The sequence below is a fragment of the Capsicum annuum genome, chromosome 10, assembly GCF_002878395.1.
Source record: "Capsicum annuum cultivar UCD-10X-F1 chromosome 10, UCD10Xv1.1, whole genome shotgun sequence".
In the NCBI taxonomy this organism is placed as follows: domain Eukaryota; kingdom Viridiplantae; phylum Streptophyta; class Magnoliopsida; order Solanales; family Solanaceae; genus Capsicum; species Capsicum annuum.
In genome coordinates, this window is record NC_061120.1 from 183242747 (window position 1) to 183262707 (window position 19961).

At 29.9% G+C, this 19961-nt stretch overlaps 1 protein-coding gene across 1 annotated transcript; it reads left to right on the forward strand.

Annotated features, from left to right (window-relative positions):
• The first annotated feature begins 18735 nt into the window (after window positions 1-18735).
• On the forward strand, window positions 18736-19717 carry LOC107846870 (uncharacterized protein At4g14450, chloroplastic). The gene has a single exon (XM_016691138.2). It carries the CDS (start codon window positions 19160-19162, stop codon window positions 19505-19507), a length of 348 nt encoding a protein of 115 aa, XP_016546624.1. The 5' UTR covers window positions 18736-19159; the 3' UTR covers window positions 19508-19717.
• Window positions 19718-19961: the final 244 nt, after the last annotated feature.

Consider the following 19961-nt stretch of genomic DNA (forward strand, 5'->3'; position numbering starts at 1 on the left):
TCCCATACTGTATCTGAGTTGACTGTATCTGACAGTCCTAAAATTTGAAGAACTATCTGAGTTCTATTATTGAGGCTGATTGACTATGTCTGACAGTCCTGATTCTGTAACATAAAACTATAAGAAGTAGTTATCTAACCGACATTCCCCTAATATGCCATTATGGATGAGTTAAGGTCCAATCTGTAACCCCAACTGAAAGGGTGTCAATACCACACCACTAGTAAGGACAAGCTGTGGGTGACCCTCATCAGAATAATGTCCCCAAAAAAGAACGGTGGGGCCCTTATCTGATAGTTCTTATCTACCTCATCAACTCTCATCGAACAGTATTGATATCTCAACCTATGTTGGCTACATAGTTCTGAAATACAAGGATGACTTCTATGAATCACACCCTCATCTGATAGTGTGTGTTCCCATCCTTGGGTTCACTCGGTGGTAATTCCTACTCCCATTTGAATAGACTCTGAACATAATTTACTGAACTGATGGAATACTACTGATATCTGATAACTGACTGAGTTTATGAGATTATGGAGATTTCCTGAGTTATAAGACTTCTTGAAGTTTAAGGATTCATAGCTTGACTGAGAGTATCGTGAAAACATGACATGGCTCTAGGCACACAGTTAATGTTTCAGGTACGAGTACCCCCAGGACCCAATGGAAGAAAACTGACCAAGCATAACTTACTTGAACCTATAACTAACGTCATAATCCATAATACATTTATAGAAGTGTTTCATCAAAACATGTGATAGGCATAACTTGTACATACATGGGGATTTCATGGTATTATGCTAGTTAAGCATTTTTCCTTCATCTAGGCATTTAATCAAACATATTGTAGGCATGGTACATATAAACATCATTGTACAATAATTAAACATCATGGTTCAATTCTAATTTCATCATTCAAGGGTTTAGTCATAGGTTTGCATAAATCTATATCTATAATAATTTAACCCACATAGAATTTATCACCCAACATGGAGTAGAATTCAATTTCTTATTTATCCACATGAACAAGAGCAGCCCAATCATGAAAGTCATAAGAAAATCTATAAACTTGAATTTAGAAAAGGGATTCTTGAGCTTCATGGACAAAAGAAGTCTGTGAATGAACACTATGCATACCTTGGTTCATAAATACACTAAGATTGACGGAGGAAATTCTTGATTCTGAATCTTCTATGAAAAGTCCTAGGTTGTTCTTGAGAGGTTTTTGATAGAAGAGAGAGTATTTTAGGTGAAAAGTAACCAAATCATGTGTTAAAGGGCATAAATAGAGGTGGGAAATTGACTTTTTTAACCTTGAACGTGTCTTGTAATTTTAGTACAAATTACTCGAATTGGACCCTTGGCGCGACGCGGTGCTATCGCACCGTGTCACTGGAATTTGACAATTGGGAAACTGAGGGATGGAGTGACACGGAGCCATAGCATTGCCCCTTCTTTTGTAACCTGAAACTTTGGCGTGATGCAGAGGAAATCGCATTGAGACACTGGAAAAGGACAATTGTCATCACTGATCAATATGACGTTGTTTTACGACGGGAACTTAAAATAGTCATAACTTTTTACCCGGTTATCAGATTTAGGCGAATTTTATATCGATGGAAAGCTTATTGAATCTTTCACATGACAAAAGTCTTTAAAATACCACATGTACAAAAGTAGATTCATCTTTCAAAGAAAGCTCCTAATATTTTTTAAACGATTTCAAGCTAGGAAAAGGTACGGGGTATTACAACACATCTTAGAGGGCCAGTTCAAATGAGGTGGATGTATCTAGAAGAGAGGTAAATTTTTTTAAATTAATGCCACCATTTTCTTAAAAAAAAATTATCTATCTAAGATAAAATTATGCAGGAAAATTGGAGAGTTTAAACAAACTATTAACCAAAGGGGGGAGATTGAAGGATCGATTTGTGAAGCTTATCTTGAAAAATAAACTGCTTATTTTTGTTCTTACTACTTTGGGGATGAAGTTCCATGTAAGAGAAATAGGTCCAACTGTAATGATGAAGGTGATGGTGATCCTATGTTTCCACCTGTATTGATTTCTAACAATTCGGGTAGAGGATCTAAAAGTTATTATATGCGAGCCCTCACTGGTATGGAAAGAAAATCCATTGTGACACATGTTCTGCTCAATTGTCTGAAGATTCAACCATTTCTTGAGTAAGTGTTAATGATGTTAGCAAATTATATTAATTTGGTAAGGCCACTACACTAATAAAAAATCTTAATGATGTATACTTGATAGTTTATTCATTAGAAAATGGGGTAATGATGCCATATATACGAGGTTTCTCGATTGGCTGAAAGAATATGTAATTATGAAAGATCATATGTGCATTTTCTAGAATTATATATAGGTCATTTAATAAACTTTATATTTTGATTTAACGATATGTAGGTTTTGGATGAACATAGTACTGTCGTACATTTACCATTGGTGAGAGATATTATATTTGGTCCTGCCACTCAAATTCGGACAATGGATAAATATTGTGTGAACGGTTTCAGGTTTTAAATTAAGAACGTTTTTAAGTATAAGAAAACTAATAACAACGGCGTGTGTGTTGAAGGTGATGTCGACGGTAATGGTCAAATCGTTGAATATTTTGGTGTCATACAAGGGATATTAGAAGTAAGGTACCCTGGTTGGCCAAAAAAAGAAAATTTTATTTCGGTGCAAGTGGTTTGATCCATCATATAGAGGTACCAGGGTGAATCAACAGCATAATATAATTGAAGTTAAGTACACAAGGCAATATAATCGCTATGACCCCTTTATCATTGTACAAAATGCCAGGCAGGTATATTATGCTACATATCCATTACGCAGCGATAAAGTGAATTGGTGGGTGGTTGTAAACACTAAGCCTATGGGAAGAATTAAGATTGAGAATGTGTCAAATTTGGCATACTAGAATAAAGTCGCAGTTGTTGATCAAATTGTGGATAATGAGGTCAAAAATAATCTAGAACATCCTCAACGCATATTAGAAAAAGTTTATGTTGAGGAGATCATTGACATCACAAATATGCAGAAGAAAAAGACGAGTAAAATGAATCATTTCGGGAGGATGAATGGGACCATAAAAATAAAATAATGGATGAGGAAGAATGGGAGAATGATTGAAATGAAACAAGCAATGAGGAAGACTGAGAGAATATAGATAAGCTTGTTAGATTAGTTTTTCATTGTTCTCATTCTTTCAGTTTCGTATTTGTAATCTATTTTTATGGCGGTATATGTTGATGAGCCAGATTACAGCGTGCTGGATGTGATTATATTTGTACGAGTAGATATTGATTAGTGTTTGATTTATCTCATTAGTATTGGCGCACTAAAGACATAATTAATTAAGTACTAATTCCTAGAAACAACTGTAACCTAGGGTTTTATGTGCTCTTTTATAAGTTTCTTACAACAAGACTGAGGACTACACTTTTGGATTGTGTTGAGTGTAACCACCAGTTGGAAACTTTGTGGTCGATTTATATATGTGGCTCCTATACATGATTATCTGCAAAACTTTGGGTGTTTGTGTTATGAGGCTAATTGAATGTTGTAAGAGAAACCTGAACTGTTTATAATTTGAAATTTAATGTTTTATTCAATTAATAGCTGAATAGAATTTATAGTCAAATTCATATAGAAATTGATATTTCTAGTTTCAAGTCAAGTTAGATTTTCCTACAGCTATAAATTAGGATGGTGCTAGCTATTTTTTATGTAATGGAAAATTGTGGAGATCATTAGGAGATTTATGAGATTCTGAGTAAAATTATTTAGAGCCTTGATCTGACGTTTCATATTCTGTGCTTTGATCGTACTTTTTAGGTGATGTGTTTGAATTTGCTTTTCTAATAGAGATGGCAGTTTATTGAGTGACTAGTTTAGGCATTTGTTGTATTTTCTCTTTTTTCTAGGTTCTAGCCTGCTATAGTTGATAAACCAATATGCCTAGTAATTATCTTTTTAGACTAGCTGGTGCATTAAGGCAGGGAATTCAGAAATTCATTTTTGGGCAAGAAAGGGGTCTACGGGATCTGGTGGGGATTGAGCTCAAAAAATACTCTTCTCATTGACAATTTTCAATTGGTCTGTGGAATATTATCCCTTTATTATTTGTTAGATAGAAGATGAAAACGTACAATGCCTTTAGAAGTATAGTATGAAATGAAATGGGAAGAAGTAAAAGGTGTTTAGGTTTTGTAGTTCTCTCTCTGCATTCTAATATGCACATGTATATATTTATGTGAAAATTATATTAAACTAAGAACATATCTACTGAAGGGCGGCAAAACCATGTGAGTCTTTCTGTTACTACCATATTGTGTTACCTTTATTTTTCTTGTGTTTTTACTGTACCAATAAAATTATGTTTTAAGGTTCTCAAGATTTTGTATAAAAGACAAGACTTACCACATGTTTGCATACAGATGACATCCGATGGTAGTGGTGATTGGCATGGTCCTGATAAGAATTCGAAGCCAACTGCTAAAAAGAAATTTAGGATGCCAATAAATCCTGATGATATATTTGGTCGACTTTCTTCACAGACACAGATGAACACCTCTTCATCAGGGAAATCTTACGTCCCATTTGGCACTAGTAATCCTGTAGATTATTATGGTCTCAGAAAGCAGTGAAAAGTGTGCACTTCTTATGCTCCACATACTTTTAGGACTTCTACAGATATAAGGACTTCGAGGTTATCATCTGGTACTCCATCCCCTCTCGATTCATCCCCCCACCTCTCAGGATTGCGACTGAGAGACAACTCTGACTCCGATGTGCAGACATCTACTCCCCCATTTAGTGAACCTTGGGTACTTCCGAGAGTAGCATCTGCATCTGGATCTGCACCTCCACCTCCACCTGTAGCAGATGATACTAATGTATATTTGATTGGTCTAGTTCTTGGAGATAAGGACGGGCTTGGTAGAGTCTTCATCGAGCCTGATAGATCTACGTAATTTTTTTTTTATTCATAAATTTATTTTTTATTGATAAAATATTCATGCTTACATATTTATTTTGTTTTTTACAGGTGGCATCCCGCATTAAAAGAAGTTAATAAGGCGGTAAGGGAGAGCGTTAGGAGGATTTTTTAAAAATCTTGGCACAGTTGGTCGGAGATTTCAGAAGACCATAAACAAGCAATGTTTGAAGAGTTCAAGGCATACTAGATTTAATTATTATTTAGTTCCTTTAATAGTAATATATATTTGTATATATATATATATATATATATATATATATATCATATAGCGCTACTCAATTGATTTTCAAATAATGTGTACTTGGTTGGAAAAGCACAATAGAGCTATATCCACTATTTTTTAGAGGAATGCTGGTGCAAAGCTACGAAACTGGCTTGAAGGTGTTAGGCGTACAGGCAATGTTGCACAATGGCTTCTCAAAGAGGTATATGATGATTTGTGCATTTATTGAAATTCTCCTGAATATAAGGCACTCAGTGAGCAAAATAAGAAAGCTAGAGCCAGTTTAAAAGGTGGATCATTGCATACCGGAGTTGCAAAGAGTGTCAGCATCATAGTTTGAGAAATGGTAAGTAGTAACCTTAGGTTTTAATTTATGTGTTTATATAAAGTTTAGTAAATATTACTTGATTACGCTTATTTACCTTGTATTTGCAGGAGAAGGACTTGGGTCACAAACCGAATCCACTTGAGCTCTTCAGACGAACACATCTTCTGAAAAAGGTGAAAGAGTCGGACCCAGATGTGTAGGTTGAGCCCAGGGTTGAAAATGCCAATGTAAGACTTATATTTATATTTTACTCTGTTATAATTACATCTCTCCCTTATAATTTCTTATATTGTATCGCGACTAAATTCAAGTTCTTTAGATATTTGACGAACCTTAATAATTAGAGTATACTGTACATCCAACATTGTATTATAGATCATCCTGTTGTAGGTGTAGCCTCCTACACCACCGACCCACCTATGCTCTATGGAAATAGGGAAATAACTAAGGATTTCAGAAGCAGATATGTTGGAGAAATACTGGGCGGATAATTTGGCCACTTCTTTTAGCTTATCATCATTAGTAGTAGTATAATAAGAGCATCTGCAAATAAGTAGTAGTACATGATCATAAATATGATTATCCTTATCCTTTGGATAATACCACTAATATACATTCTTGCTTTAATTTGATCTTCCACAAACAAGTCTCATTAGTGGCAGTTTGACTGGCTCTCAAACGCATGGTTGCTAACCTTGGAAAATGACTGGATCTTGTCTAAAAATGATCTATTAATATTCACTTGGTCGTCAAATAAATTAGATTATACTAGGGTTGTGATTGGTAGCCATATTTACCAACTTGAACAGTTAGTCAACCTGTGTTTTCAGCATATTCGTGAAACTTAAAGTTCAACAGTTAATGATCCCTGGAGCATGTGCTACTCATTAGCTATCTATCTTTTGCATTTGTGAATAGTTGTTACATAGGTTTGTCAAATGTGATTAACTGTTGTAAACACAGGAACTGTTGAGATTCTCCCGAATGAGATATGTATGATTATTTACTTTACAGACTTTTAGGAGTAGGACATTGTTTACTGTTTAGTATATTATTACTTGACGTTATATTCCACCTTAATAATAGTAAAATTTACAAATGTGTCTTTTTTAATATGTAGAATAAATATATACGCTACTTGTCTAAGTTTGGTTCAATCCAGCCTACATAGGAGGAAGCAATTAAAATTTGGACGAAAAAATGGCGGGAGGAAAAAAGAAGAGGAAAACCTATGGATTTGGTTCTCTAAATGAGTTACGACATTTTCGTGCTGGATGGGCTGGTATTGGTTCCTCGGGCCAGGTTGAGGCGATTGACGGTGTTCTATTTGTTGCTATGTCACAGTAGATTACAGATCTTTCACGTGCCTTGGCACAGTCCGTTGCTCAAAATGAAGTCATGAGCAAGACGGTCGAGAAACTCGAAAAAAAAGTGGTTAGCATAAGTCGTCGCCGTCATCGTTCTCCATCTCCCGATTCAAGTAACAAAGAAGAAACATAAAGTGATGAGTTTGTTGATACTACTCCTTAGTGTATGTTGGCTTTGCTTCTAGACTTTTTTTAGACATTAATTCTTGAACTTAAATTTTAACTTTTGAATTAAGAAGTTTAAAGACTTAAGTGTTTTGGATGTTTTTGAATTCTAAGTGTTTTGGATGTTGTTAAAGCGTTGATGATTTGAATTACTTAAATGTTTTGATGATGTAGTTCGTTGTATGATTAGTAATGTGTGTTGCATGGCGTATATATCAAATTGTATTTATTTGGCAGGTGGGATACAGAAAATGTAAATTGCTACATTCCAAAAAAATGCAGAAAAGCGACTGACAGGATCTCTTTTGCCCGTCGCATTTTTTAAATGCATTTCCAGAAATGCGTCAATCAGTATTTTTTTAAAAGATAAAAGACGATGTCTGTCGCTTTTTTAATCATTATGAAGAACAAAAAGTGACGACCAACATCGCTTTTTAAAAAAAAAATATTTTTCTCAAATTACGACGAACAGTGTCAATTTTTCAGGAAAAAATTATTTTTCAATAAAATGACGACGTTCGTCATTTTTTGTTCATCATGTGTTCTTCACATGAAGAACAAAAAACGACGGACAGCGTCGCTTTTTCTAAAAATAAGTAAAAAATAATTTTTTTCTAAAAGCGACGTTGTCCGTCATAATAAAAGTGACGCAAGTCATCGTTTTAAAAAAACAACGCCCCTTTTTTAGACGAAAAAAAGCGACGCATTTTCATCGCTTTTGTCCAAAAAGCAACGCTGGCCGTCGTTTTTTGGCATTTTTTTAGCAGTGAGTTCTGATGTAATCGTCGAGATCAACCTCAAAAACGATATACTTTTTGAAGCAACAATAACATCACTTTTGTAACAGTCATGTACTACTTCTAATTGTCAAATACCAGAATGCCTTAACAAATTTGCGATGTTCATATTGATGTTGAAAGTTGCAGGAAAATGGATCTTGAACTAATGCAGGAAGAATTGTTGGGAGTGAAATATCAATTTTGTTCAACTAAATTGTTGTGAGGTTTAAATTTTATTGTTTTTCAATTTGAATTACTGTTACTGACTTTAAGGTTTCACTCATCACTAATTTAATAAATGTCATTAATTACGTTAATAATAAAGGTGACTGATTTATTTTCCCTAAATATAGGTAGGTGACTGATTTTACATAGGGTTTAATATATAATGTGCGCGAGACATGTAGTATAATGTGTAAAATGCGTGAGACATATATATGTAAGTTTCAAATTCGGGAGAGAGAAAATAAATTTGAAAGAGAAGATAATTAAGTACATAGAGTCAGAATTTATGTTGACCCTTACAACAACAAATGTTTCGACGACAAATCTTTCTTCAATAAGAACCTCAATATCAGTTTCATCAATGACATCAGCATGCTCGAGCGATGTTATCCATAAGATCATTTAACTAATTCTATATTATGTTTAGTGTTATTGTTACTCAATATTTGATAGTAATATAACAAATTTCCTATTTAAAGAAACATTAAAAAAAAATTGCGTAAATTGCAGGATTTTTGGGTTAATTAATTGAAGGCTATATATGAGTGTTCATATATTATAAGGACCAAAATAGAATTCATGAATGGTTATTAAAGGATCAAAGCCTGTATATCATCTCTCTCTTTTAGATTAGTTTAAAAAAATTAAATAATAGGATGGCAGCATGCCAATCTCCTCATACATTGATTAAACTCAGCCGGCACTAATAGTAGACTCGTTTTTTTCAAACGGTAGAAGCGTTAATAGTTGACTTGGCAGCAATCAGCAAAAAATGGAAATATTGAAAACAAATAAACTTTGTTTCACTACAATAATAAACTTTGTTTCACTACAATAATAAATAAATATCCTTTTTTAATCAAAAAGGTTGGGGTTGAAAAAGTATATGCCTGCATCAGCATTGGAATAGACGTGCCAAAAAAACCACTTACAAATTGCATAGTGAGAAGTACAAGAAACAAATATTTGACTAAGGAATATTTGTGTAATTGGTAGGAATAAACCTTTTGTCTGCAATCGGCATCCAAGTGTTGCGAATATTATAAATAGAATCTAAGGTGTGTCTAGCTGGGAGGAAAATGTTTTTAGTGAAAAATAAGTAAACTTGTTATTATTTTTGTGTTTGGTAGTTGGTACTTGAGTAAGAATAAGAAATGTTATCTTAAAAATATTTATATAGTATAATATAGATAAATATTAGAGAAGGTGGGAGTAAGGTGAAGGTGAGGGTTTGGGTGATGGGGTTGAGAATACAAGGTTAGAGGGTTAGAATTAGGGAAAATTTCATAAATATCAACTATAATGTTTTATCAACAGTTTCATAATTAAGAAAAATAGCAAATTGTATTTTGTATTTAAGTAAACTGCTGCTATACAAATACATATACAATAAGATTTACTTCTCTCATTTTACTCAAATTAGTTGAGTAAAATAAGGAATAATTATCTCATCTCATTAAATTTTCATAAATTATTCTTATTTAAATTAGTAGATTCCTTTTCCAAATCAAACTCAAATATGAAGATTATTATTTCTATGATCTTCAAAATATCATTCTCTTATATCTCTAATTATTTTTTCTTGTTAGTTTTTTCATTTTTTTATCTTTTTTATTTTAATTTCTTTTTCTTTTCCATTTTTTTCTTTCCACTTTATTTTCTCTCTTCTACTTCTCTTCCATTTTTTTTCCTTTTTCTTTTTTTATTTATTTTTTATTTTTTCATTTTTTTTCCTTTTCCTATATTTTTTTTCATATTCTTCTTCTTCCTTTTTTAATTTTTTTTCGCTTTTATTTTTACACTTCTATTTCTAGTTTCTATTTCTCTTTCTTTTTTTTTGAATTTTTATTTTTCGTTTTTATTTTTTACTATTCTTTTTGTTTTTTCTTTTTTTTTTTTACTCTTCTATCTCTATTTTTTATTTTTAAAATACAACTATCTATATCATATATACATATTCAAAAAATATATAAAATAAATAGATATACAGATCTGCATATGTATTTACGGTAAAAAACATACATATATATCTGCATATGTACTTACAGAAATACATATCTGACTCACATGTATATATAAACATATAGGATTCAAAATCTCTATAACAAAAATGACAATTATATACATATAGGTAATAAAAAAATACATATACATATCTTAAAACAGTAAAAGAAAACAAATAAGTACATATGTTAACCTCTAAAATGACATAGTATGTACAGTTTAAAGACAAATCCAACACATTATAAAACTCATATAGCTCTGTATATGTACTTATAGACTACATACCTGATCCATATATATATTCTTATTTTATATGAGTCACCTTTGTATTTCGCAAATACATATGAAGATATATAGTATAGTTATGTTTGTTATTGTTTAATGTGAATATAATATGTATGTCGTAAATACATATGTATGTTTTGTACTGTAAATACATATCCAGATCTACATGACTATGTATTTTGTATATTTTTTGAACATGTGTATGTGATATACATATTTGTCTTTTCAAAAATAAAAGTTAGAGATAGACGAGTAAAAAATTAAAAAAAATATATAAAAAAAATAAAAAAAGAGAAGTTAAAAAGAAAAAAAAAAGAAAAAAAGAGAAATAGAAGAGAGAAAATAAAGTGGAAAGAAAAAAATAAAAAAGAAAAAGAAATTAAAATAAAAAAAAAAAAGAAAAAAAAAAAAAGGAAAAAAAAAAAAAAGAAAAAAAAAAATAGAGATATAAAGGAGTGAAAGACATGTTTTATTTTAAAATATTGAAGATCATAGAGATAATTATCTTCAAATATGAAAAAGAAAACAAAAAGGAAAAAAAAAAAAAGAAATGGAAATGAGAAAATAAAGTTGAAATAAAAAAATTAAAATAAAATAAAATAAAAATATAAAATGATTAAAAAAAAAATAAGATGAAAAAAGAGGTAAAAGATATGACTATATTTGGGGGAGGTGAAAATAGTTGAATGAAAACAGAAAAATGTAAAGTATTGAAAGTAAAACATGCACTTGACTAGTTAATGAGTAAAATAATGTTACTCTTGCTATAAACTGTAATTATAGTATTAAGTATGCTACTTTCTGTAATTTTTCCTTAAAATTACGTGTGTTAAAAGGTGGAGTGAGCATGATCAATATGGAAAAACCCTTTCTTTTTTTTTACTTTCACTAGAAAAATTATTATTTTTATTTTTCAGAAATTTATTTTTTTTAACCCTAATACTCAAACCTTCATACATATCCTCTATATAAGATCATGTAATCAGAACAAATGTAGTGTGTCCTATCTAATAACTTCTCTCCAATAATATTTTTGCTTAGCTACCTCTACCTCTCTTCAGATGCATCATAGTCAATCTCTCACACTTTCCACGGAGCTATTTGTGCATCTCATCTATGCCCAAACCATTAACTAAAATATACAAGAAAAAGATTTATTTTTAGTATATTGAACTAATAAAAACAAAAAGATGGAATATGACACTTAAGAGTATGGGATCAAAGTTCACTGATACTCTATATGGAACCGTTTAACTCGTACTATACATGACGTACATAAAAATTTACAAGTCTACTCACTTTAAAACAACTTCATACATCCTTGTTGATTTCATATGGTTGAAGTTTAGGCACACCATTTTGCCTGAACATCGGGCTAAAATAACTAAACTTCAATCATATGAAACTTCAGACACCATATATCTGAAGTTATTTGATGAAATAATAAAAGGACGAAAATTTTTAAAATTCTAACAAAATGATGTTGTCTAAATAAACTATGGTATCCGATGAAAAGGTTAAACTTTGGTATGTGCAGTAATTATGCTTCACAACTTGTGTACTGTGTAAACTTCTCCTGATTATTAGTCCCTTGCTCCTTCCTCCTATTAGATAGTTTTCTGGGGCCTCGGAGAAGAGAAACCAAAGTCCTCCAGTATGGATCATTGAGTTTCTTGGGCCCATTCTTGAGGCCCATCTGGTTCAGACTTCATCTCAGGGGTTAAGTGCACAAATGACTTTCATAAGAGGTAGCTTTTATTTTTGGCTTTGCATAATAAATATTTTTAAAAATAACCTTCGCTTCAAAAAAGTTGTTAGCCAAAGCTTTGGTTGTCTATCGAATATAAGTAGTGGACATAAATTAGTTTTGACGGTAGGGTAGAAGTCCAGGATATTTCAAGATAGTGAACTTATTCAGTTGACACAAGTTCTGCTTTATAAACAAAAAACTAGAACTTATGTCTCACAGGCAACAGAGACAAAGCTTTTGCTGCTCCTCGGACATAAGTTGTGAATATAAATTAGTTTTGCCTATAAGATAGAAGTTTCGGATATTTCAAAATAGTGAATCAGTTCAATTGCTCACATGTTCTGGCTTATAGGTGAAAGCTTAAACTTACTATGTAAAACATAAGTTCTTCCCAGCATTTATTTTCATATTAAGGTCGTTTATAAAATATTTTATTAAGAGGGAACAAAATTGAAAATCGAACAATTTTGAGACACCACGCATTATTTCCACTAAATAATTTCACGGTCCATGAGTTGCAGACTTTTGCTTGGGTATATAGATCCAAGCTAATATAGTGGAGCTCGGCCCATTAATAATGTTTGTTCTAAGCTGTTCCATATTGGAATTTGGAACTTCAAGAGATATATTCTCAAATCTCAACATGTGACATGCCAAGGTATTTTTGCTCCGTTTGGTGTTTGATATTTGCATAGCCATTTCAACTTATCTGATTTTGCATCGTATAAAATCTACGTTAAAGTTCGTGATCCGAATTTTATTGATCCAAACCTGAAAAGTTCGCAGAGTCTTCGCGGTATGGACTTGTATGTTTTTGGGCTTAGGATTTATATGTACGCACGTATTATATAAGTACGTTTAGTGGGTTGTTTTTGGTGGTTGAAAATACGTCATTGAGATGGTCGTCTTCTCCTTGTACTCCTCTCCATTATAGTAAATTTCCTCCTCCTTTGCCCGTGGTTTTTCCCGTCAAGAATTTTCACGAAAAATTTGTGTGTTCTTCTTATTTTCTTTTGTTTGTGATATTGCTTATCCCTATCGATTCATTACAATCTATTTTCTTAAAACATTTTCATACAACGGTTTAAACATAAAATTCCATACAAAGGGTTTAAATTCAAAACTTTCAATTAAATATGACAATTCTATCCATTTCATTAGAACTTTCAATGATAATCTAGTTATTTCACTTGTTTGTGGAATGCGTCGCCTTAACAATTACAATAATTTAGTGGGAATTAGGGGTGTACATAGGTCGGATTGGTTCGGTTTTTATTTTAAAAAAAAAAATCAATCATATCGGTTTATTAAAACAATAAACCAAATCAAACCAACAAAAAATTAGTTTTTTCTGTTTAGGTTTTAGTCGGTTTTTTCGATTTTTTTTATTTTTTTATAATCTTTAGTTTTAAAATTATGTTGTGAACGAAGACTAGATCAAATATGTTTTCACTCATCTGTTAATGAAAAACCACAATTATGAAAAAATAAGAAGTGGAAAACTATTTTGAAACTAAAAAGTGAGATGAAGAGTGAAAAGTTTAGGTTTTAAGTTTATATTGGGTTTTGGATGATTTAATTAGCAATTAATGGACAAATATTACAACTTAAAGGCCCACATCTAAATATATATCTATATCTACTTTCAAATTATTGAAAATTACTAAAACTAGTTGAAAAAGTATTTAAAAAGTAGATTATAATTAATATTTTATGTATAAGAAAATTCAAATATATATATATATATATATATATATATATATATATATATATATATATATAGGGGTGTTCATGGTTTGGTTTTTAACAAAATCAAACCGCGATCCAAACCTAACCGATTAAAAAAATTGATATTTGGTTAGGTTTGGTTTTGAATTTTAAAAAACCGATACTAATTTGGTTTGGTTTGGTTTTACTCTAAAATAACAGATAAAATAACCAAACCGAACCAATATATATATATATATATATATAGGGTGAAAATCACCCCCCAACTTTGATTACAAAATCAAATTCCCCCCTCAACATTGAACAATAATCATATTCCCCCCTTTCTCTCATGCAATGTCCATTTTGTCCTTATAATTTTAATCTTATATTTATGTAATATCTGTTTACATTATATGTAATGAATATATTTTTAACATGGATATTTATAGCATTTTATTTAAGTTTATTAACTTTATAAGCAAATTAATACTTTTTATAAATTTATTACAAAATTCAATGTTATTTTTTAAGATCATTATTTTAGTATTATATGTATTAAAGAGTCGTTTGGTATGAGGTATAATTATAATAATTCAGAGATAAAGTTCATGATTATTTATCTTGCGTTTAATTAGATGTATTAGGTAGTCTCAAAATTATTTGTCGCATCATTTATACCACAGTGATGAGATAAGTTATCACGCATACATGTTAGTACAACTTATTTTGTAATAACTAATTCCGGAATACCTTGTTTCCAAACAACCCACCCTAAGTGTGTATATATAAATATGTATGTACTTGCATGTGCATATATTTTCTTGTTTTATCACTCTCTTACTAAATTCATTTCATATTACTTAACTTTTTATTGATATAACACAATCCTTAAGAAAATTTTACTTAAAGGTATATTTTGCTAAATTAACCTTATTAATGATAATTTGAAACTTTAGATTTGTTTATATTGTTACTTTATATAGTTATTTAACACTAAAGGTTGAAAAAAAATATAATACAATTCTTTTGATTTCATAAATTGAGCAGATAAATTAAAACATATATTTTTAGTATAAGGATGAAGTGATAACAAACGATATCATCTATTGTTTATATCAGTAAATAAGTTGTGATTGTCATTAATAGAGTATTACATATTTTATAATTTATATAAATAAATATAATCTTTAAAATTTGACCTTATTTTTATTCGAGAAAAACATCTGTACCCCCGAACTATGACCAAATTTGTTACGACACACGTCAACTTCACGGGGGTCCTATTACCCCTCAAACTAAATTTTAGCGTATTTTTGTCAGTCTTTTTACTTAACGTGATACCTTTTTACAATCATTTTAAATAACGTGACACCTTTGATGTGGGCTCCATTTTATGCAATAAAGATGTCACATAAGTAAAAAAAAAATGACAAAAATACTCTAAATTTGAGTTTAGGGGATAATAGGAGTCATGTGAAGTTGGAGTGTGTCGTAACAACTTTGACCATAGTTCGGGGTGGTACTGGAGGCTTATCTCTTTCATTTATATTTGTATTTTCTGCATTGAAATATGTTTATAACATTAGTATTACTTATTATTTTCACTTGTAAAATAAATATTATAGTTTTGATTATTATTAATAAAACTAATTTTCTTACTATGATAATTTACTTCATAAAGATCATCATTAGCTTATATACTTAATTAGTATTTCTTACTTTTTTTTCCTAGAAGATAATGTTTGTGTTTTTATGAGCATTTTGTTATATAAATAATGTTTATGTTTTTATGAAAATTTTGTTATATGATTTTTTTTTCAAATGAAAATATGATGATTTTAAAGAAGTTAAAAAAAATAAAAAAAAGTCAATGATAAAGGGTAAAATAGAAATTTTAAAAAGTCAATTAGGATAAAAGAGGAGTATAATTATTGTTCAAAGTTGAGGGGGGATTTGATTTTTAAGATAAAGTTGGGGAGGGAAAATGATTTTGACCCATATTATAATTATTTATGTATTATTCATAAATATAATATAAAAATTTATTACATTTTGTATTTTAATTATGATTTAACTTTAGTCGTAACACATTAAGTCATTTCTTCATCTAGTTGATAGTACCTTATGAGATTCTAAGTAATTTCGCACTTTGAATGATAAATGATACTAATTATGAAAATAATATCTTGTCGTATATTGAAATTTATAGCTGAGATTCATTTGACTATAGACAATCATTAATTTTAAATTTCTTTTTTAAACTTGTTGAGTAAGAAGTTTATGTGTTCACCTTTTGGGGGATTTATCATATCATTCAGTTAAATGTAGTTTTAAAATATTTTTTTAGAAGCGTTCATATGGTGTTGTTCATAGATTTGCCGAAGTATAATACTCAGTTGACATCTTAGTTTCAAGGTTGAGATACAACACTCGGTTAACATCTCATATGTTAGATTGAATTTATTTTTTTTAATTTTCAACTTTTATCATTAGCTAAAGTTATAAATCGAAAAAAACGAACCAAACCGAACTAAATCGATAAGAACCAAACCGACGGTTATTTTTTTTGTTTGGTTTGGTTTTAGAAATTTAAAAACCGACTAACTTGGTTTGGTTATGGTTTTGACCAATAATCGACCCATGAACACCCCTATATATATATATATATATATATATATATATATATATATATACTAGTTTAGGATACGCGCCCCGCGCGTGTACCTCGATTCAGTGAATTCAGTTTTATAAAATCACTTTGATACTATAAAAAAATATATCGCTGCAATTGTTTTAGACATTATAGTAGATTTTTATCTTTAAGTTTTATATTTATTTAAATGATATAGCTTGTACCTAAAAAAGAATATTAAAAATAATGACGATATGCGTTTACTGATAATTGAAACAATTGCATATTATTAAATTTTAAAAAAGAATTCATATAGAATTAGAATGACTAACCAATTTATTACGATGGAATTTAACATCCAAGAATCTAGTCAAAATTTTAAATAACCCAATATGAACAAAAATCACAAGAAAATTCTCAATCAACAATTATCTATCGAGAATACTTGATAATTTGTTATTTTAAACTTCAAAAACATACTAAAATTACTAAAGAAAACTTCTCAATTAGCAAATGTCAATTCAAATACATGATAATTTATTTTTATAAACATAAAAAATATACTAAAATCTTAGAAAACTTACCTCAAATCACAAGCTAATTTATCTCTTCAATCATGACTATTCTTAATATTAAAATAAATTGTTAATTAACAATTATCCATCACAAATATATGATAGTTGGTTATTGTAAACTTCAAGAACGTATTAAAATTTTAAAACTTATATCAAATTATAAAAAAATTATCTCTTTAATCATAGATATATCAAGATTGTAAACATTAAGAACATACTAAAAATTTTAGAAAACTTACCTCAAATCATAAGCAAATTTTTCTCTACAATCATAAAATATCTCAAATTTCACATCCATACAAGAAGACAGCTTCTCAATTAGCAATTGTTATTAAGAATACATGATAATTTGTTCATTATAAACTTCAAGAACATACTAATACTAAAATTCTTACAAACATTTACCTCAAATAGCAAGTAGATTTATCTTTTTAATCATAGATACTATCAAGATTTCAATTAGTAAGAAAATTTTATAAAATAATGTAAACAAAGAGAGACAACTATCATTAATTAATTAGTTAAAGAAATCCTTAGTTAAAAAATGATTCAAAACTAAACAATCTAAAACTTAATAGCTATTTAGGTTTTATAAAAAGCATGACTTTTTGATTTATAAGGAAACTTTTCATTAAAAAAAGAAAGAACATTTAAAAAAAAAAAAATAAAAAAACATGTTAATTTTTTTTTCCCCCCCCCCCCCCCCCTCAAAATTTAACAAAACGTGTCTTCAATTTTTTATTTATTTCAAAAATTTAAATAAGGTGTTTTCTTTTTTTGTAACTTTATGGAAGTTAGTTTGTTTTTGTGTTTTTTAAGGAAAAGTTTTCAAAAGATATTTTCCTTTTATATATAGGACTCTTTAATTTTAAATATTATAATATAATAATTGAAGAAAAATTGTAAAATGACGATAAAGTCCGAAGAAAATTGAAAAAAGGATTGTTGTTATTATCCCGGGATGTGATTAAAGAAAATATTGTTAAAATACCTAAAACTGCAGAGAAAGAGACAAACAGGGTATAAAAATTAAAATTAAAAATAAAAAAATACGTGGTCTTTATATATATTATTTAAATAATATATACAAAGACCATGTATTTAATATATATATATATGTCGGTTTGATTCAGGTTCGGTTTGACTTTTTTTTTGTCAATACCAAACCAAACCAAGAATGGTCGAGTTTTTTTTTCTAACGCCAAATCAAATCATAAGTCAGTTTTTTTTCTCGATTTAGTTTGGTTAATCGGCTCGATTTGACTTAACGATTTAGTCTATACACTACTGGTGGAAATCATGAAAATGAAGTAATATTTTCAACCAAAAGAATATCGCATATGGGAAATAAGAGCAAGGGACGCATCTTAAATGGGGATATAAATGGAGCCCCTTACATATCTTGGAGGATTGTGTCACTAGTAAACTTCTTGATTTCACCACAAATTTACAGACTGGAATTTACGAATTTCCAATAGCAAACAAACAAACATCACTCTTCTTGTTATTGTCTAATGTAGTCCAAGTAATAAGAATGAAAACAATACAAAACCTGACCCACTTTGATGAACTTAATATGTAAAGGATCTTTGGGCAACAATTATTATTAGGATTCGATTTCGAGATCAATTCAATAGTGAAACTTAAAAAGCAATGATATTAATTATCTTTGTCATTTTCTTTCTTTTATATTTGTGTACTTTTCTTTTGTTGGATTTTTGTATCGCTCATTTTAATTCGACTAGAGACATAAGTTAACGAAATATGTACACATGACGATTGATTCCTTGCTTCAAATATGATTAGATTGAAGATATTTAATCCTTTAAATATGTAATGTGGACACTTCTAATTACATATTTATAATATGAATTCTTGAACCTACAAGAAAATAATATTTTAAATTCTTTGATCGTTGATCAGATCTATGTGCATCAATACCACATAGGTCCCACGGTGCGAGTGAGGTCAATTTTGATTAATTTTACATCAAAATGATTAAAAATAATATTAAAATTAAAGAGGACCTTCTTCTCCGTATTCACAGAATACACATCACCAATTCTTCTCTCCTCTTTCACACAAATTCTCAATGTCAAACAGCCACCGTACTTCCACCGCCGATCACCGGAAACCTAGCCGCCTCCAACGGCGAGCTCCGGCATCGATACAAATCAACCGGTCAACCGATTGGAATGTAGTTATACCGCTTTTATCGCCGCTGATTACTTCTCCCGTTGATGATGAAGGTAACCTCAAATTTGCAATTAACCGTGTAGCTAATTCGAGTAATAATAGTAATAAGAAAGAGGAGGTGGTGAAGAAAGAGGTGGTGTTTAAAAAGTGGCAACATCCAGCGGCGCCGTTTTGTCATGAACCAGCTGCTGCAGCACCGTTGATTCAGTTTGCTTGTAGTGGTGCAACTGCTAATAGAAGGTGAAATTTATTTATAGAAGATGTAGAAAGATCGATGATGAATCGTAGTACTAAAGTTTAGATGTTGAAATAGACAGAGATCCCTGATTGATTGATGAAGCTTTTTTATAAGCTAATTGTTGATAGTTTTTGAATTAGGTTGGAGAACTTTGTATAATTAGAGATGGATTATTAACAAGTTATGAATACTGATTTGAAGGAAAAGTTATGCCTCTTTCCCTATTTTTTCTTTTTCCTGTTTTCCATTGTTTTTCTTTATGCCTGTCACTTGGTCACTCGAACATATAAATCTTAGGATTTAATTTGTGAGAAAAATAAAAATATAATTATTTAAATTTTTCTATAATTTATATAAAAAAAAGGATTTAATTAAATTTTCTTTTAATATTTAATTTTTTATGTAGAATTTTAAAAATGACATGAAATTTAATGTAATACCTGAAAATGACGTGGAGGCT